Genomic DNA, 15,896 nt, shown 5'->3' with positions numbered 1-15,896 from the left:
AATAGTCTGAATTTTTTATTTTTCTACTCGTGCATTGGTATTAGGATCACTGAAGCATCGAAAAGAAATAGACACAAACATTTTATTTGTAACACCCCAAACCCGGCCTAGACATTATGGCCGTATTTGGCAATGTCACATGATAGTGTTTTCGAAACCTCATTGTTACGACGAAAATATTCCATGTTATTATCTTTAGTAAACCTTTGTTAGAACTTAGGAAGTTGTCTTTATTCATTTAAAATATTTATTTTGAAATATCTATCGTTGTGGAAGCTTTAATAAAACAGTCTAAGTGATCATGCATTTAGAAAATATTTTAACTTTTGAAAACCGAATTTCTTACAACCAGCCAGTAGAAATCCATAAAGTAAAATAAATAAATAAAAACCCAAATTTAAAATCAAAGTCCCAGAGGGTCCTTTACAACCCAAATAATCAATAATAATCAAATTATAAATCGTAAATTTAAAACCATGAAGTCCAAAAATTACTCTAGTCACCGCTGAGTCCTCCGTCGCACTAATTCGTCTAAGTCTGGGGATTACCTGTGCACATTAAACAAAAAGGACGAGTTTACGTAAACTCAGTGTGTAATCCCGCAGAAACAAAAAAAAAACAATCAGTATTCACATTGCACAGTTGAACAGTCGGGCCTAAGCCCTTTTCAGTATTTGTGACAGTTTGGGCCTTAGCCCATCTCAGTACAGTGTGAAAAATGCAGTAGGCCTTAGCCCATCACAATATCAGTAGCAGTAACAATTATGCAGTAGTAAAATCCTACCCAACTAGCCTCTATACACCATGTCCGTCCAACCCTACACACCATGTGGGGATATAATCAACCCACCCATCCCTACACTTCAAGTAGTACCGAATGCGGCACAAAACAATAGTTTGTAGCTGAGCTGCCAGTAAATTAGGCTTAAAGCCTTTCAGTATACTTCCTACGAATAACAACCCCCAACCCAATGCAATGTAACATACAATGAATGATATGCTATTACGCAATTTCAGTACATATATTTAGTTCAGATATTAACATGCTCACTACAGATATCATTCAGTCAATTTCACACATTTAGGGGTCTAAGTAGCGCTTACAGACCTTATAGTAGGTTCACAGTCGAATTGGGCGACTCGTGCAACCTTAGAAACATTTCTGTAAAAATGGGCTCACACGCCCATGTGATCTGCCTGTGTGGCCCACTCGGCCCAAATTGGCCTTGGCCATGTGATCCATTTTTAATGTAACTCATGCTAGCTAAATATTCATATATGTTTTCACTATTTACTTATATGTTCATTCAAAGGTGTCTACTTGAGTCATTGTCACTAAATTATTTATATCTTGAGTTACAAAATTCCAAATTAAGATCTGCTTTATGTTTTTGTAACTATACTCAAATACCTTTCTACTATAAAATTTTCAGGATTTATAGTTTATCAAATAAGTACAGTAAAATCTTTAAATTTATCCCTATTCTACTGTTTGACAGCTTCAACCTTTCCTTACTAAAAATACAAAATTTGGATGATGTTTCCGTTTGTTTCTCTTGAAGATAGACTCATTAAGGATTTAAAAATATGAATTTAAGCCCCTTATTTTTTTTTACAATTTTTGATGATTTTCCAAAGTTAGAACAGGGGAACCCAAAATCATTCTGACCTTGTCTCACAAAATTTATTATATCTCATAATTTACAATTCCATTGCTTACATTGTTTCTTCCATGAAAAACTAGACTCAACAAAATTCAATTTCATTTTTTATTCAACATCTAACTCAATTTCCACTATTTTTGATGATTTTTCAAAGTTAGACAACTGCTGCTGTCCAGAACTATGTTAGAGCAAATGTTGATTTCCAAGTTTATAATACCTTTATTTCCTTTCTCTACAATTTTATTTGCATCATTTTCTCTTTTTTCTCTTATTTCTCTTATTTCTTGACAGCAAGCAATTTTAGCTTTTCACCGAATCCCTTTTTCTGCATTTCGGGTACAGACCTGGTATCGTTTCCAATGCGTAAGCACTCCTAAGCATCCCTTGTAACACCCCTAACTCGTATCCGTCGGCAGAATAAGGTTACGGGGTATTACTGGACGAGATACAATTTTTTTTTATTTGCATATACTTGCTCAACCTTTTAAATCAACCAAATGTTAACACATGTAACTAATTTCAAAATTCATTACGAATCATATCATAACCTGTCTCATGTCAATCATATATCATATTTACTTATCACTAGCTATGTTCCAAATTTATACCACTATTGCTTTAATCTTACATCACTCAAAACATATATTTATTATTTAATAATATTTGAACACTTAATAAAAATTAGCATTTTAATTTGTACTTCAACCATGCACATATCACCACGTCCAAATCTATGCATATCAATCATAAATTATGTGCACATAATTGTGTACTATATTGGCTAACTTTATTAATTCAAGTGATACTTAATATTAATCATCATAAATCGAATTTATTGACTTTTAAATATAGCATTTAATCTTCTAGAATAACATCAATGCACTATATACGTATACGAACATATACTTTTCACATACACATTTCAACTTGAATTAAATTATACTTTATGGTTATATAATAATATTATACAACTACAACCAAGCATACCAAATGACCGAATTTCATATGATCATATCCAGTATATATATTTTATTATTCACTTGACTAGCATAAACCGTTTTATAAACACTTTACTTTAACCAAAATGAGCAAAATTCCATATAACATAAATCCAACCAAAATTTCACATAGATAACTCAACTAATTTGTTATATACCTTTAACTATTTAATAAAACTATCAATATATACATTCACATGTATATGTCCGAACATCCTTGATAACTTCATTACATAACATTTCCAATATAACATTCTTTACACATCAAACCAAATAAAATATCAAACCATTCATCATCTTAAAAGATTATAATTACCGAATCACAACTAATTCATATCCATCACTCATATATTATCACTTAGCCAAATACGTATTTACATAAACAATTCACAAATCAAACACATTCCTCAATCTTGAATCTATATGATAATCTTTTGTTCTTAATAGTAGTAGTTATAAACCATATACATTTATCTCTTACCAAATCATATTATATACCAAGCATCACATAAATACCATTCATTCATAGCATGAAGCACTTTAACCAAAATGAAAATAAACCATGAACAAACATAACAAAAATTCAAACATATATATCAAGCCATTTTTGCATGGCTTAGATTTATACATAAACCAAAATCCAACATCTCAAAATATAATCCAGCCTATATATGCCATAAGTTCAAAAATTTAGTTTATAAAATACCGAAGGCGGTCGATAGTGTGAAAGACTTTACTGATGATCCCCGAGCTCGTAACTTGAATCCAAAATCTATAAAACAGAGGTAAACATAAATACACAAAGTAAGCTAACTTAGCTTAGTAAGTCATAAGCAAATAAATAGCATAATGACATAAATGTCTTATTTTAAACTAAACCGAATTGTTTTAACGATACAAGCTTAACCTTTAATTTCTAGTACATATTTAATACATTTTCATACACATTCCATATCTTGGCCGAATACTCACATAAGCAAAATTAACCAAATGTCATTCAAGTTTCAAAGCTATGAAGTCATTATTTAATCATTTATACATATACTCATAAAAATAAGCTCGAAAATCATAATAAAACATTATGAACATGTACCTCTTATTTGGCCGAATATGCATGGTCATATTTACATATATATATATATTTGTATCAAAGGTCGAATATTCATACTAAATTCACATGAAATCCACATTTTTATTTTACATAATTTGTAACAAGTTTCAAGTCATATACTTACCATATTTCAAGTAGACAACAAACTAACCCATACTTGTCCATTTAGCTCATTTTATACATTCGATCACAACTTAGCTTTGCCCGGTGAACCATTTGGAATTGGATAGGACACTCAGATAATCACACATATCGTACAATGCCAATGTCCCAGACGTGGTCTTACATGTAATCACATTTCGATACCACTGTCCCAAACAGGGTCTTACTTGCACACATATATCGGAATCACATATCGATGCCATGGTCTTACTCGCACACATATATCGGAATCCTATGTCATAACATATATATCCTAACTATTCCTAAGGTTTATACGGGGCTTTCGAACGTCGTAACTCGATCGAAACGAATTCAGAAATGTAGTAACCAAGCCTTTTCATATTCGGCTATAACAAATATAAATTCTAACATTTCATAACAGCATATATCTTTATCATTTAACTACAATTAAACACGTCTATTTTCTTGTAAACTTACCTCGGACGATGAAAAATATGAACGGATCGGCTAGTCGACAACTTTAGTTTTCCCCCAATCTAAATCCGATTTTCTCTTTTCTTGATCTAAATTAATATAAATTAAACTTATTAAATCAAATATTCAATCAAATTCATCGAAAAACACACAAATGGGCAAATTACCCTTTTACCCCTGATATTTCACATTTTTCACAATTTAGTCCCTATTGCACAAAACACAAAATATGCAAAATTTCATTACACCTATGTTGGGCTGAAATTTTACCCATAATCATACAAGTCCATATATTTTATTTATTTCACATTTTAGTCCCTTAAATTATTATTTTTGTAATTTAGTCCTAATTACTCAAAATCATCAAAAACTCCAATACAAGACATGTTAATCTAAAACATATCTTTCATATTTCATCATCAAAAAACAAAAATCACAAGCTCTCAACAATGGCACAACTCAAAAATTCATCAAAATAAAAAATTCAAGCATGAGCTTTGTAGTACTCGAAGCAACAATATAAAAAATGTAAAAATTATCAAAAACTGAGCTAGTTACATACCTTGATTATGCTACCAAATGGCTGAAACTTTCAAAGCTTATTCTTTCTCTTTTCTTTTAGCATTCGGTTATGGTGGAAAAGATGAGTGCATGTGTTTATTATATTTTTTTATGTTTTATTTAACATATATTATTAATTTCATTACACAACTAACCTTTATTTAATAATATAAAATCATTATAAAACAAAGTCATAACTGTCCATCAGTAATAATTATGGCTTAATTGCATTATAAACACTTCCTATTAGAAAGACAAGTTCAATTTGAAACTTTCACATTTAATTATTAACTTTTCATTTTACGCGATTAAGCCTTTTTTATTGAATCGACATCCAAACAGTAAAATTAAAACACGAAAATTTAGCACATATAAATTCACACATAATAAACACAAAAAATAGTTTTAAAATATTTTTCTAAATTAAATTCGTGGTCCTAAAACCACCGTTCCGATTATGGTCTAAATTGGGCTGTTACATCCCTAACCTCGCTTGAGTAACCACGACTTCGCACAATCACAGCGTCGATTCAAAACCACCAGCCCCTTGATTAGCTCCTAAACACCAAAAAAGAATCCCCCTATTAGAGATTAACCAAGAACGATTAACAATAAACAAAACCTTAATTACTGAACACGAGCAACCAACGATGAACAACCAAATCAATTGGAAAAAATAAGAAAGAAACAAAATGGGAAAAATAATGGAAATTTCGGCAGCAATTAGGGGAAAGAATCGGCAAACAAGAGAAAAGAAGAAGAAGAACAAAAAAACGTCAGAAATAGTTTGGGAAATTAGAGAGAAAATCGAAACTCTATTTTTTTTTTGCAACAAAAAGATAAATCAGATTATTTTCTGATAACCTCTCTAATTATCTCCTAAAATCACTCCCTATTAACCCATTAAAACACAACTACTCAGAATTTTTCCCCAACACAACTCTTAGTCGAAATTGAAGTAAAATACTATCTCCACGCCATCACAAAGAATTGAACACAGGACCTCCAACACTCCAACACTCCAACACTCTACTTAACCACCAGACCAGTAGGTCCATTCTGATATAAACTTACCAACAATTAAACTTAATCCCTTTGCACAAGGTTAATGCTTTATTTATAAAAATACCAAAATTTGTCGAAGTAAGACTTGAACTTGGGACCTCACACACACACCCAGAACACTTAACCACTGAAGTAGCTATGCACTTTTGTGTCACACATACACGAAAGCAAGAATTAGAATTTTGGGGCGTTACAACTCTACCCCCTAAAAGAAAATTTCGTCCTCGAAATTTACTTGATCAAAACAAATGAGGATACTGCTGACGCATCGCATCCTCAGGCTCCCACGTCGCCTCCTTAGTACTATGATTACGCCACAAAACCTTCACCAGAGGGATAGACTTCTTTCGTAGAACCTTAACTTCACGATCAAGAATCTGAACCCACTCCTCCTCAAAGGTTAAGTTTGGCCTCACCTCAATCTCTTCAATAGGAACAATATGAAAAGGATCAGAGCGATAGCACCTCAACATAGATACATGAAACATGTCATGAATCAGGTCCAACCTTGGAGGTAGCTCCAATTGATAAGCAACTGGTCCCACTCGCTTTAGAATACGATAAGGTCCAATAAACTTACGGCTCAACTTGCCTTTACGACCAAACCTTAGTACCTTCTTCCATTGCGAGACCTTGATAAATACGAAGTCCCCCATGGAATCCTCAATCACTCGATGCTTTAGATTCTTATAGGATTTTTGTCTATCAGATGCCACTTGCAGACGATCCTGAATCAGTCTAACCTTATCCTTAGTCTTTGATACTAACTCAAGACCTAGAACACGTCGCTCGCCCAACTCAGTCCAACATAAAAGAGTGCGACACTTACGACCATACAGTGCCTCATAAGGTGCCATCTGTGTAACACCCCAAACTCGACTTGAAAGTTATGGCCGAATCTAGCGATGTCACATTAAAGTGTTCTTTTGTAAGTGTAATGTTTGATGAAAACCCATTCTCTATTTAACCTCCTTGTTTGATCTTAAAGACGTTCGTTTAATTCAAAATGTGAGTTGTTTGTCAAAAGGTTAATCATATTAAAACGTCATTAGTATATTTGTATTTGAAAATATTATTTCTTGCGAAAGCTCTTAAAACACGTTGCATATCTGTGGTGTTTTTGAAAAATAGTTATCTTTTTGAAAACTCGCGTCTTTCTCTATTGCTAGCAGTTATAAATCAAAACAAATAAAAATACCCAAAATAAATGCCTTATTATAGTAAAAATCCATAAAGGCCTTATTACAATAAAAATACCCAAAATAAAATTACTTATACTTTAAAAATCAAATGTGAAAGTATGTGCGGTTGTGTGGCCACCTTTGAGTCCATCGCAGCAACCGATCTGCCTAAGACTGGGGATTACCTGCACAGATAAACAGATGGGTGAGTTTATGAAAACTCAGTGTGTAACCCCATATCAAATAACCAAACAGTAAGCATATACAGTCTGGGCCTAAGCCCATTTCAGTAATGGTTCAATTTCAGTTAGGGCATTAGCCCATTACAATATCAGTATTAGTTTGGGCCTGAGCCCATCTCAGTAACAATAATGGTACATATATGCAATGAAGAAATCCTACCCAACCAGCCTCTACACTCCATCTCCATCCAACCCTACACTCCATGTAGTGGTGTAATCAACCCACCCATCTTTACACTCCAAGTAGTACCAGTTGCGGCATTAAACAATATTTGCAGTTGTAACGCCCACATACCCGAGACCATCGCCGGAGTCGAGCACGAGGTGTTAACGGACTTAATTCATTAATTAAATAGCTCAAACAATTTATTTTAGAATTTCTAGACAAGCTGGCTAATTGCGTCACAGTCACTAAAAAATTCATATCTCGAGTTACAAAACTCGAAATCCAATTACATAAATTTTCCTTGCAAATAGACTCATATATCCACTCAATAAATTTTTTTCTATATTTTTTGGTTGGGCCAATTAGTACAGTTTATTAGTTAATATCTCCCCTATTTCAGGGTTCGGCTACTCTGACCCCTGTGTATTACAGATCAGATATATCCTTGTCCAGAGTTTCAATGACTATGCCGTTTGTTTCTCATAAAACTAGAATCAATAAGGATTTCATACATGTAAGTTAAAACTCCTATTGTTTTTGTAAAATTTATGGTGAATTTTAAAATTTAGAACAGGGGATTTAGAAATTACTCTAACCCTGTTTCACCAAAACATAAGTATTTCATAAAATACAACTCTTTTGCCTATTTTGTTACTCCGACATGAAAATAGATTAATTAAGATTCAATTAAATATTTTATTCATTATCTAATTCTATCTCTACTATTTTTAGTGATTTTTTAAACTCACATCACTGCTGCTGTGTGATTCTATTTTATAGCCAATTTCACCATTTTATGGATATCCATAGATTAGTTAGCACATAAAGCATACGTGTTATCAAATATAATCTCGATTAGCCACTCCAATAGCTAATCATTTTCAAACATTTCCATGCCATCCATGAGCTATATCATAAGATTATATACACAAAAGGATTATAATGCTATACATGCCATATTCCCAAAATATGCAAGCCACCATACCGAGATGGTCCATTGATAGTGTGAGCGTGCCTCCGACCGTCCTGATCTCCATACCGGCTTGTCAAAACTATAAGGAATGGAAGGGAAGGAGTAAGCATAAATGCTTAGTAAGTTCACATGCAAATAACAAATAACTTAACAAAGCAATTATACCAACCAACATTAGCATAATATCACCAAAACATATATCACATTTCTATTCATCATGCATCGTCTTACTACATTATTGTTGTCGTATCAAGTCTCAACCCGAGCGTTAAGTACATACCTATCCAAAGTGCCTATTCCACAACACTTACCAATATGTCACTTGCATCTTGAGTGTTCTTCCATTTCACTAGAATTTTACCTGTTGAACACATTGGAATATAACTCGGATACATGGAAAGTTTGCACATAAGTGCCACATATATAGCCAAGCTACCATGTAACCCGCCCATAAGCGAACTGGGGCTCAACTCGGACTCAACTTAACAAGTTCGGATGCCTAGTTACATTTCACGAACTCGGACTCAACTCAATGAGTTCGGATGTTCGCATCCATAAGTGAACTCGGACTCAACTCAACGAGCTCGGGCGTTCGCATCCATAAGTGAACTCGGACTCAACTCAACGAGTTCGGATGCCCAAAAGGTTCAATGGGACTTTCCTCGTTCATACTCTTTTACCATTCTCCTTGGAATATCAATGACGATACTTCGGTAGTCTTTCACATTTTTCACATAATTCACAAAATTTTTGCATGTTGTCCAACAATGACCACAAAGCATAGAATTGCATGATAACAATCATAATATCGTATAAATAGTATTAAATGATTTAAAATAACAGTTATATTACAATATTTACATATGAACTTACCTCGTATGCGAAAATGGTAATTTTTACCATTTTGTCCACAACTTGGTATTTTACCGATTTTAGCCCGAATTTCGATTTTCCTTGCTCTATCATTTCAAATATAGCCTAATTAGGACTCATATTATTCAAATCAACCCAAAATCATATTTTGTAAAATTACAATTTTGCCCCTAAACTTTCACATATTTACACTTTTGCCCCAAATCTCATAAATTGAACTTCATCCTATTTTCTTATGTTTTATGATATTCTGATCATTTTTCCCTTCTATAGCAACATCCAATTCTCACTCTAACATGTACTTATGAACATTAGGTATTTTTACCGATTATGTCATTTTAGTCGTTTTTACGTAAAATCACTTAGCAAAAGTTGTTTAACACAATCTCAAGCTTCATATTCTACCATAAAACATCAAAATTCATGCATATCATTCATGGGTAAATTTTTAAATATAAACCCTAGCTCAAAATATTGGTAGAAATAGGTAAACCGAGCTACGAGGATTTCAAAAATATAAAGAACATTAAAAACGAGCATTGAAATCACTTACAATCAAGGCTTAAAAGTGTTGAAACCCTAGCTATGGTGGAGAGCAAAATTTGGCAGCAACTTATGGAGAAGATGATCATTTTTGTGTTATTTTTCCCATTTTATTTCATTTAATATCAAAATGACCAAAATGCCCTTCCTTATTAAACTTTAAAAAATTTCATCCATGTCCAATTTTGTCCATAAACTTAGAAATTGGTCAAATTGATTTTAAGACCTCCTAATTAATATTTCAAAGCAATTTCGTACTAGAAACTTCTAGAATGCAAGTTTTGTAACTTATACAATTTAGTCCCTAACTTCAAATTAAGCACTTTATGCATAGAATTTCTTCACGAAATTTTCACAAAATCATGCAATCATATCATAGACCTCAAAATAATCATAAAATAATTATTTATATCTCAAATTTGTGGTCCCAAAACCACTATTCTGATTAAGTCCTAATTCGGGATATCACAGCAGCAGAGCTGCTAGTACAATATACTTACTCCAATCATAATAAACCCCATCCCCATGCAACATATCATGCATCAAGTCATGTCATGTCATACTATCATACATGTATTCAATATGTTTAAAATGACATGTTCAAACATAATCATACTTCTCATAGGGGCATAACAGTCATTTTATCAACTAGGGGCATAATAGCCATTTTATCAACTAGAGGGTCTAGGTACACTTACCGACCCAACAGTAGGTCCACAATCGTCTCGGGTGACCAGTGCAACCTTAACAGTCAAACAGTAAAAATGGGCCCACGACCCATATTGCGGGCCCATGGGAGCCCACACGCTCGTGTGGCCCACATAGCCTAAAAATGACTTTGGCCGTGTGGATTACACAGCTTGGCCCAATATTCTCCATACGTCCGTATGGTTAACCCGTATAGGGCCCACATACCGGTGAGGCCCACACGGCCCAGTTCGGCTCGAAATGGCCCAAAATGACATTGGCCCATGAAATCGCTCATGGCCGGCCTCAACGATCAAACACCCATGTTTAGTCACACGGGCCATCACACGAGCGAGCGTATGCCTGTGTAGCGTCATGATTTACTTATTCCGGCTTTTTGCGTTTTCCATAGTTGAGATTGTGTTTACAAACCTTATTGTGAAAGTGTGCAAATAGTCCAGAAGCGCTCCAAACCTAGATTCAAACACGATAGACCTTCAGTCCCTTAATAACAGGATTAAACAATCCCTTTTTATATCACTTATCCAAAATGTTACTTATCACTTCCCTTGATCGATCGATTGAGGCTCAAACACTTAACCCGTTGCAAGAGACTGATTACAAACCCCTTAGAGATAACCTACAATACAAACGAAACTTAATAACCTAAACCATTATTGATCACACCAATATTTTGCACCAACCGCATAACAACTTACTTAAGGTGCCAAACTCAGAATAGGAGAAAGAAGCAATCTGCCCACACCTCAAAAGAAAGCCGAAAGCACACGATACAACAAAGGCAAAGGCTAGCCCAACCACACCTCTAGCAAAATTCGACAGCAAAGAAAGGTGTTAGGTAAAAGAATATTACGGCAGAAAGAGACAGAAAAGATAATAACCGTGCACTTGAACCTGATTGATCAAAGAATAATTGCCAAAACCGAAAGGATAGAGATGGAGTTTTCGACCAAAACAAAAGATGAAAGGAGAAAAGAATCAAGAGAGAGAAAATAGAGAGAATATTCAGCCAAAGTAAACCAATTGAGAGATGGGAGAAGAAGCAGTATTCAGTCAAAAAGGAAAACGGATTGGGAAAGAGGGAAGAAGAGATATTCGACAAAAGCAAAGAAAACAGAGAGAACGACCGTTAGAGGTAAGGTAATCGATCAGTAAGTGAACTCGAGAGAAGTGCAAATTCGAAATAAACAATAAAAATGAGAAGATACCTGAAAGCAATATTCGTCCTCAAAAAGAGATAAAAAGATAAAACGATAAACAGAGAGAAAAGAAAAAAGAAGCAAAATTTCGGCACCAAAGGTAAAAAGGTGAGCTATGACCGATTCTTGACCAAAATGAGACTCCTAATTTGGTATGACCTCAAAACACACCCCTCACTTGGCTCCTCAAAATTCTCCAATCACAGTCGAAATTCTCTGAGCTAAAGTTAAAATTCGGAACTACTCTCCCACTAATTCAAAATCCCATATTTTTCTCCCCAAATCCCTCCATACCGCCCACTCCTCCCTTAACCACTTAATTCAAATTCCAGCACAACTCTTCAGTAGTTCAGGTTGACTAGAACTCCCACACGACATTAGCAGTAAAATAAAACACTCCCACTGCTCAAAGTAGGACTCGAACCTCAGACCTCATGGAACAACAACACGCCACCTATCCCCTAGACCAGCAGGCCCTTTCTGACATGCTTTACCCCTATTTATTTAAAAGCCTACTAACTAGAGACAGGATTTATTCATATCAAAAACAGAACTTTTGCACAAGCCAAGGCTTGAACCCAAGACTTCTCAGACTCTTACCAGGACACTTAACCACTGAAGCATACATGCATTTGTGTAACAAAAACATAAGAAAATAAACTTAAGGATTTTGGGTAGTTACAACTCTACCCCTTAAAAGAAAATTTTGACCTCAAATTTACCTGATCAGAACAGATTAGGGTATTATTGTCGCATCGCTTCCTCAGGTTCCCACGTGGCCTCCTTAGAGCTGTGATTATGCCAAAGAACCTTAACCAATAGGATAGACTTCCTCCTTAAAACCTTTACATCACAATATAATATTTGAACCGACTCTTCCTCAAAAGTCAGATTTGGTCTAACCTCAATCTTCTCAACCGAAATAACATGCATGGGATCAGAGCGGTAGTGCCTCAACATAGAGATGTGGAACACATCGTGAATCTGATCTAACTTTGGAGGTAACTATAGCTGATAGGCAATCGGTCCTACACGTTTTAGTATGCGGTAAGGCCTAATGAACCTAGGGCTCAACTTGCCCTTCTGTCCAAACATCAGTACCTTCTTCCAGGGCGAGACCTTGAGAAAAACGAAGTCCCCCACAGAATACTCAATCTCTTTACGCTTCAAATTCACATATGACTTCTGTCTGTCTAATGCCGCCTTCAGTTAATCCCGAATTAGTCTAACTTTATCTTCGGTATCAGAAACTACTTCAGGGCCCAAAAACACGCCGCTCACCCAACTTAGTCCAACACGAAGGAGTACGACACCTGCGACCATATAATTCCTTGTAAGCTGCCATCTGTATGCTAGACTGATAGCTATTGTTATAAGCAAACTCTGCTAGCGGTAAGTAATCCTCCCAACTGCCTCGGAAATCAATCACCTTAACATGTCCTTCAATATCTGAATCACCCTCTCTGACTGACCATCTGTCTGAGGATGGAACGCAGTACTGAAGACCGACCTTGTACCCAGTGGTTCATGCAACTTCTTCCAAATTCGAGAAGTGAAGCGATGATCCCTATCAGATATTATGGAAACTAGTACCTCATGTAGTCTCACTATTTCATACATATACAGTTTAGCCAGCTTCTACAAAGAGTAATCAGCACGAACTGGTATGAAATGGGTAGATTTGGTCAATTGATCCACGGTGATCCATACTGAATCCTTCTTAGTATGCGTTAGGGACAGCCCACTAACGAAGTCCATAATTACTCTCTCCCACTTCCAAAGTGGAATTTTAACTGGTTGAAGCAACCCTGAAGGCCCGACCACCAATATAACTCACGAAGGTATCGGTACATCTTATTTCCACCAGGATGCATAGCATAAGGGCTATTATGCGCCTCTCGCAGTATAGGCTGCCTTAAATTGGTATCCTTCGATACACAGATTCTCTCACAGAAACAGAGCACCCCTTCACTATTCAGTCCAAAATCCACAGTATCCCCACTCTCAACCTGTCAAAAACGAAGACCCAGTGACTCATCCTCCAATTGTTTACCCTTAATTTGACCCATCCACGTCGGTTTAACTTGGAGCTCAGAAAACAAGCTACCATCATCAAATAAACTGAGGCGAGCAAACATCACCCTCAGACCAGTCATAGCTCTACGACTCAGTGCGTCTGCCACCACATTGGCCTACCCAGGATGGTATTCAATCATACAGTCATAGTTTTTTAGTAGCTCAATCTATCTACGCTGCCTAAGATTCAACTCCTTCTGAGTGAGGAGATACTTGAGGCTCTTGCGATCAGTGCAAATGATACACTTCTCACCGTACAAATAATTCCTCCAAAATTTTAGTGTGAATACCACCGCAGCCAAATCCAAGTCATGTGTCGGATAACTCACCTCATGAGTCTTAAGTTGACGAGACGCATATGCCATGACCTTACCATCTTGCATTAACACACATCCCAACCCAACATGTGATGCATCACTGTAGACAGTGAACTCTTTCCAAGACTCTGGCTGTATCAAGACAGGGGCCTCAGTCAGAACTTTCTTGAGCTTCTCGAAGCTCTTCTGCTTCGTATCAATCGAGTTAAACAACACCCTTTTACGCAACAACTTAGTCAAAGGTGCAGCAATCAATGAAAATCCCTTAACAAATCACCGATAATATCCTACCAGTCCCAGAAAACTGCGGATCTTAGATACAGTCTTAGGTGGCTTCCAATCCAGAACAGCTTCAATTTTTGATGATCAACCCTAATCCTCTCAGCAGATACCACATGGCCAATAAATGTTACCTCTCGTAACCAGAACTCACACTTACTTAACTTAGCGCACAGTTGTTTCTCCCTCAGAATCTACAGAACCACTCTGAGATGTTTATCATGTTCATTCTCAGTCCTCGAATACACCAGAATGTCATCAATAAAAACCACAACAAACTGATCCAGATAGGGATGGAACACTTGGTTCATCATATCCATAAAAGCCGCTGGTGCATTAGTCAGTCGAAATAGCATCACTAGGAACTAATAGTGACCATAACGAGTCCTAAACGTTGTCTTCTGTATATTAGTCTCTTTAACCCTCAATTGATGGTACCCCGATCAGAGATCAATCTTAGAGAAAATCGAAGCTCCAAGAAACTGGTCGAACAGATCATCTATCCTCGGTAGGGGGTACTTATTCTTAATGGTCAATTTATTCAATTATCGGTAATTGATGCACATACACATGGATCAGTCCTTCTTTTTCACAAACAAAACTGGTGTTTCCCACGGAGACACACAAGGGCAAATGAACCTATGATCCAATAATTCTTGAATCTGAGCTTTAAGCTCTACCAGCTTATTTGGTGCCATTCTATAAGGGGCGGTGGACACCGGAGCTATACTAGGCAGGAGCTCAATGCCAAACTCAATTTTACAGTTTGGAGGTAACCCAGGTAGCTCATCAGGAAATAATTCAGAAAGTCCTTAACCATTCTGATAGCTTTAACAGAAGAAACCCTAAAATCTGAAATAGTAATGTAGGCTAGGTATGCCTCACAACCTTTACAAACCAACTTCTCAGCCCTTAATGCAAATATCACATTCGACAAGTAGTTCCGACACTCCCTAATTACAACTACCTCTTCATCCTCCGGAGTTCTCAATACCATCTGTTTACTAGCACAATCCAAGCTCACTCGATGTTTCACCAACCAATCCATTCCCAATATTAAATCAAATTATCTAAAAGGAAGTTCCATCAAATCCGCCAAAATGATAACCCCTTGAACCTCCAAAGGAATATCTCAGAACTGTTTATTTACCTTCACCGACTGCCCCAAAGGACTCTGTATAGTAACTTCACTCGTAGTACTCTCAACCAAGATATCCAAAGTCTTAGACACGTTACAAGCTATACGGGAATGAGTAGATCCTATATCTATCAGTGAAGTATAAGGTACACTACAGATAAAGAACGTGCCCGTGATAACATCTAGGGCATCTCTATCCTCTCGA

The 15,896-nt window shown here is 35.9% G+C and overlaps 1 protein-coding gene across 1 annotated transcript; it reads right to left on the bottom strand.

The window, feature by feature from the left end:
* Positions 1 to 5,448: 5,448 nt before the first annotated feature.
* Positions 5,449 to 6,652, bottom strand: LOC121206005 (uncharacterized). Its single transcript, XM_041076158.1, has 2 exons — positions 6,310 to 6,652; positions 5,449 to 5,489 (listed from the first exon to the last, which is right to left on the bottom strand). The coding sequence occupies exons 1-2, from the start codon at positions 6,650 to 6,652 to the stop codon at positions 5,449 to 5,451; spliced, it is 384 nt and encodes a 127-aa protein (XP_040932092.1).
* Between the last annotated feature and the right edge of the window lie 9,244 nt (positions 6,653 to 15,896).

This window comes from Gossypium hirsutum, chromosome A09 (assembly GCF_007990345.1).
Source record: "Gossypium hirsutum isolate 1008001.06 chromosome A09, Gossypium_hirsutum_v2.1, whole genome shotgun sequence".
NCBI classification, from domain to species: Eukaryota; Viridiplantae; Streptophyta; class Magnoliopsida; order Malvales; family Malvaceae; genus Gossypium; species Gossypium hirsutum.
This window is presented reverse-complemented; position numbering and strand designations above follow the sequence as displayed.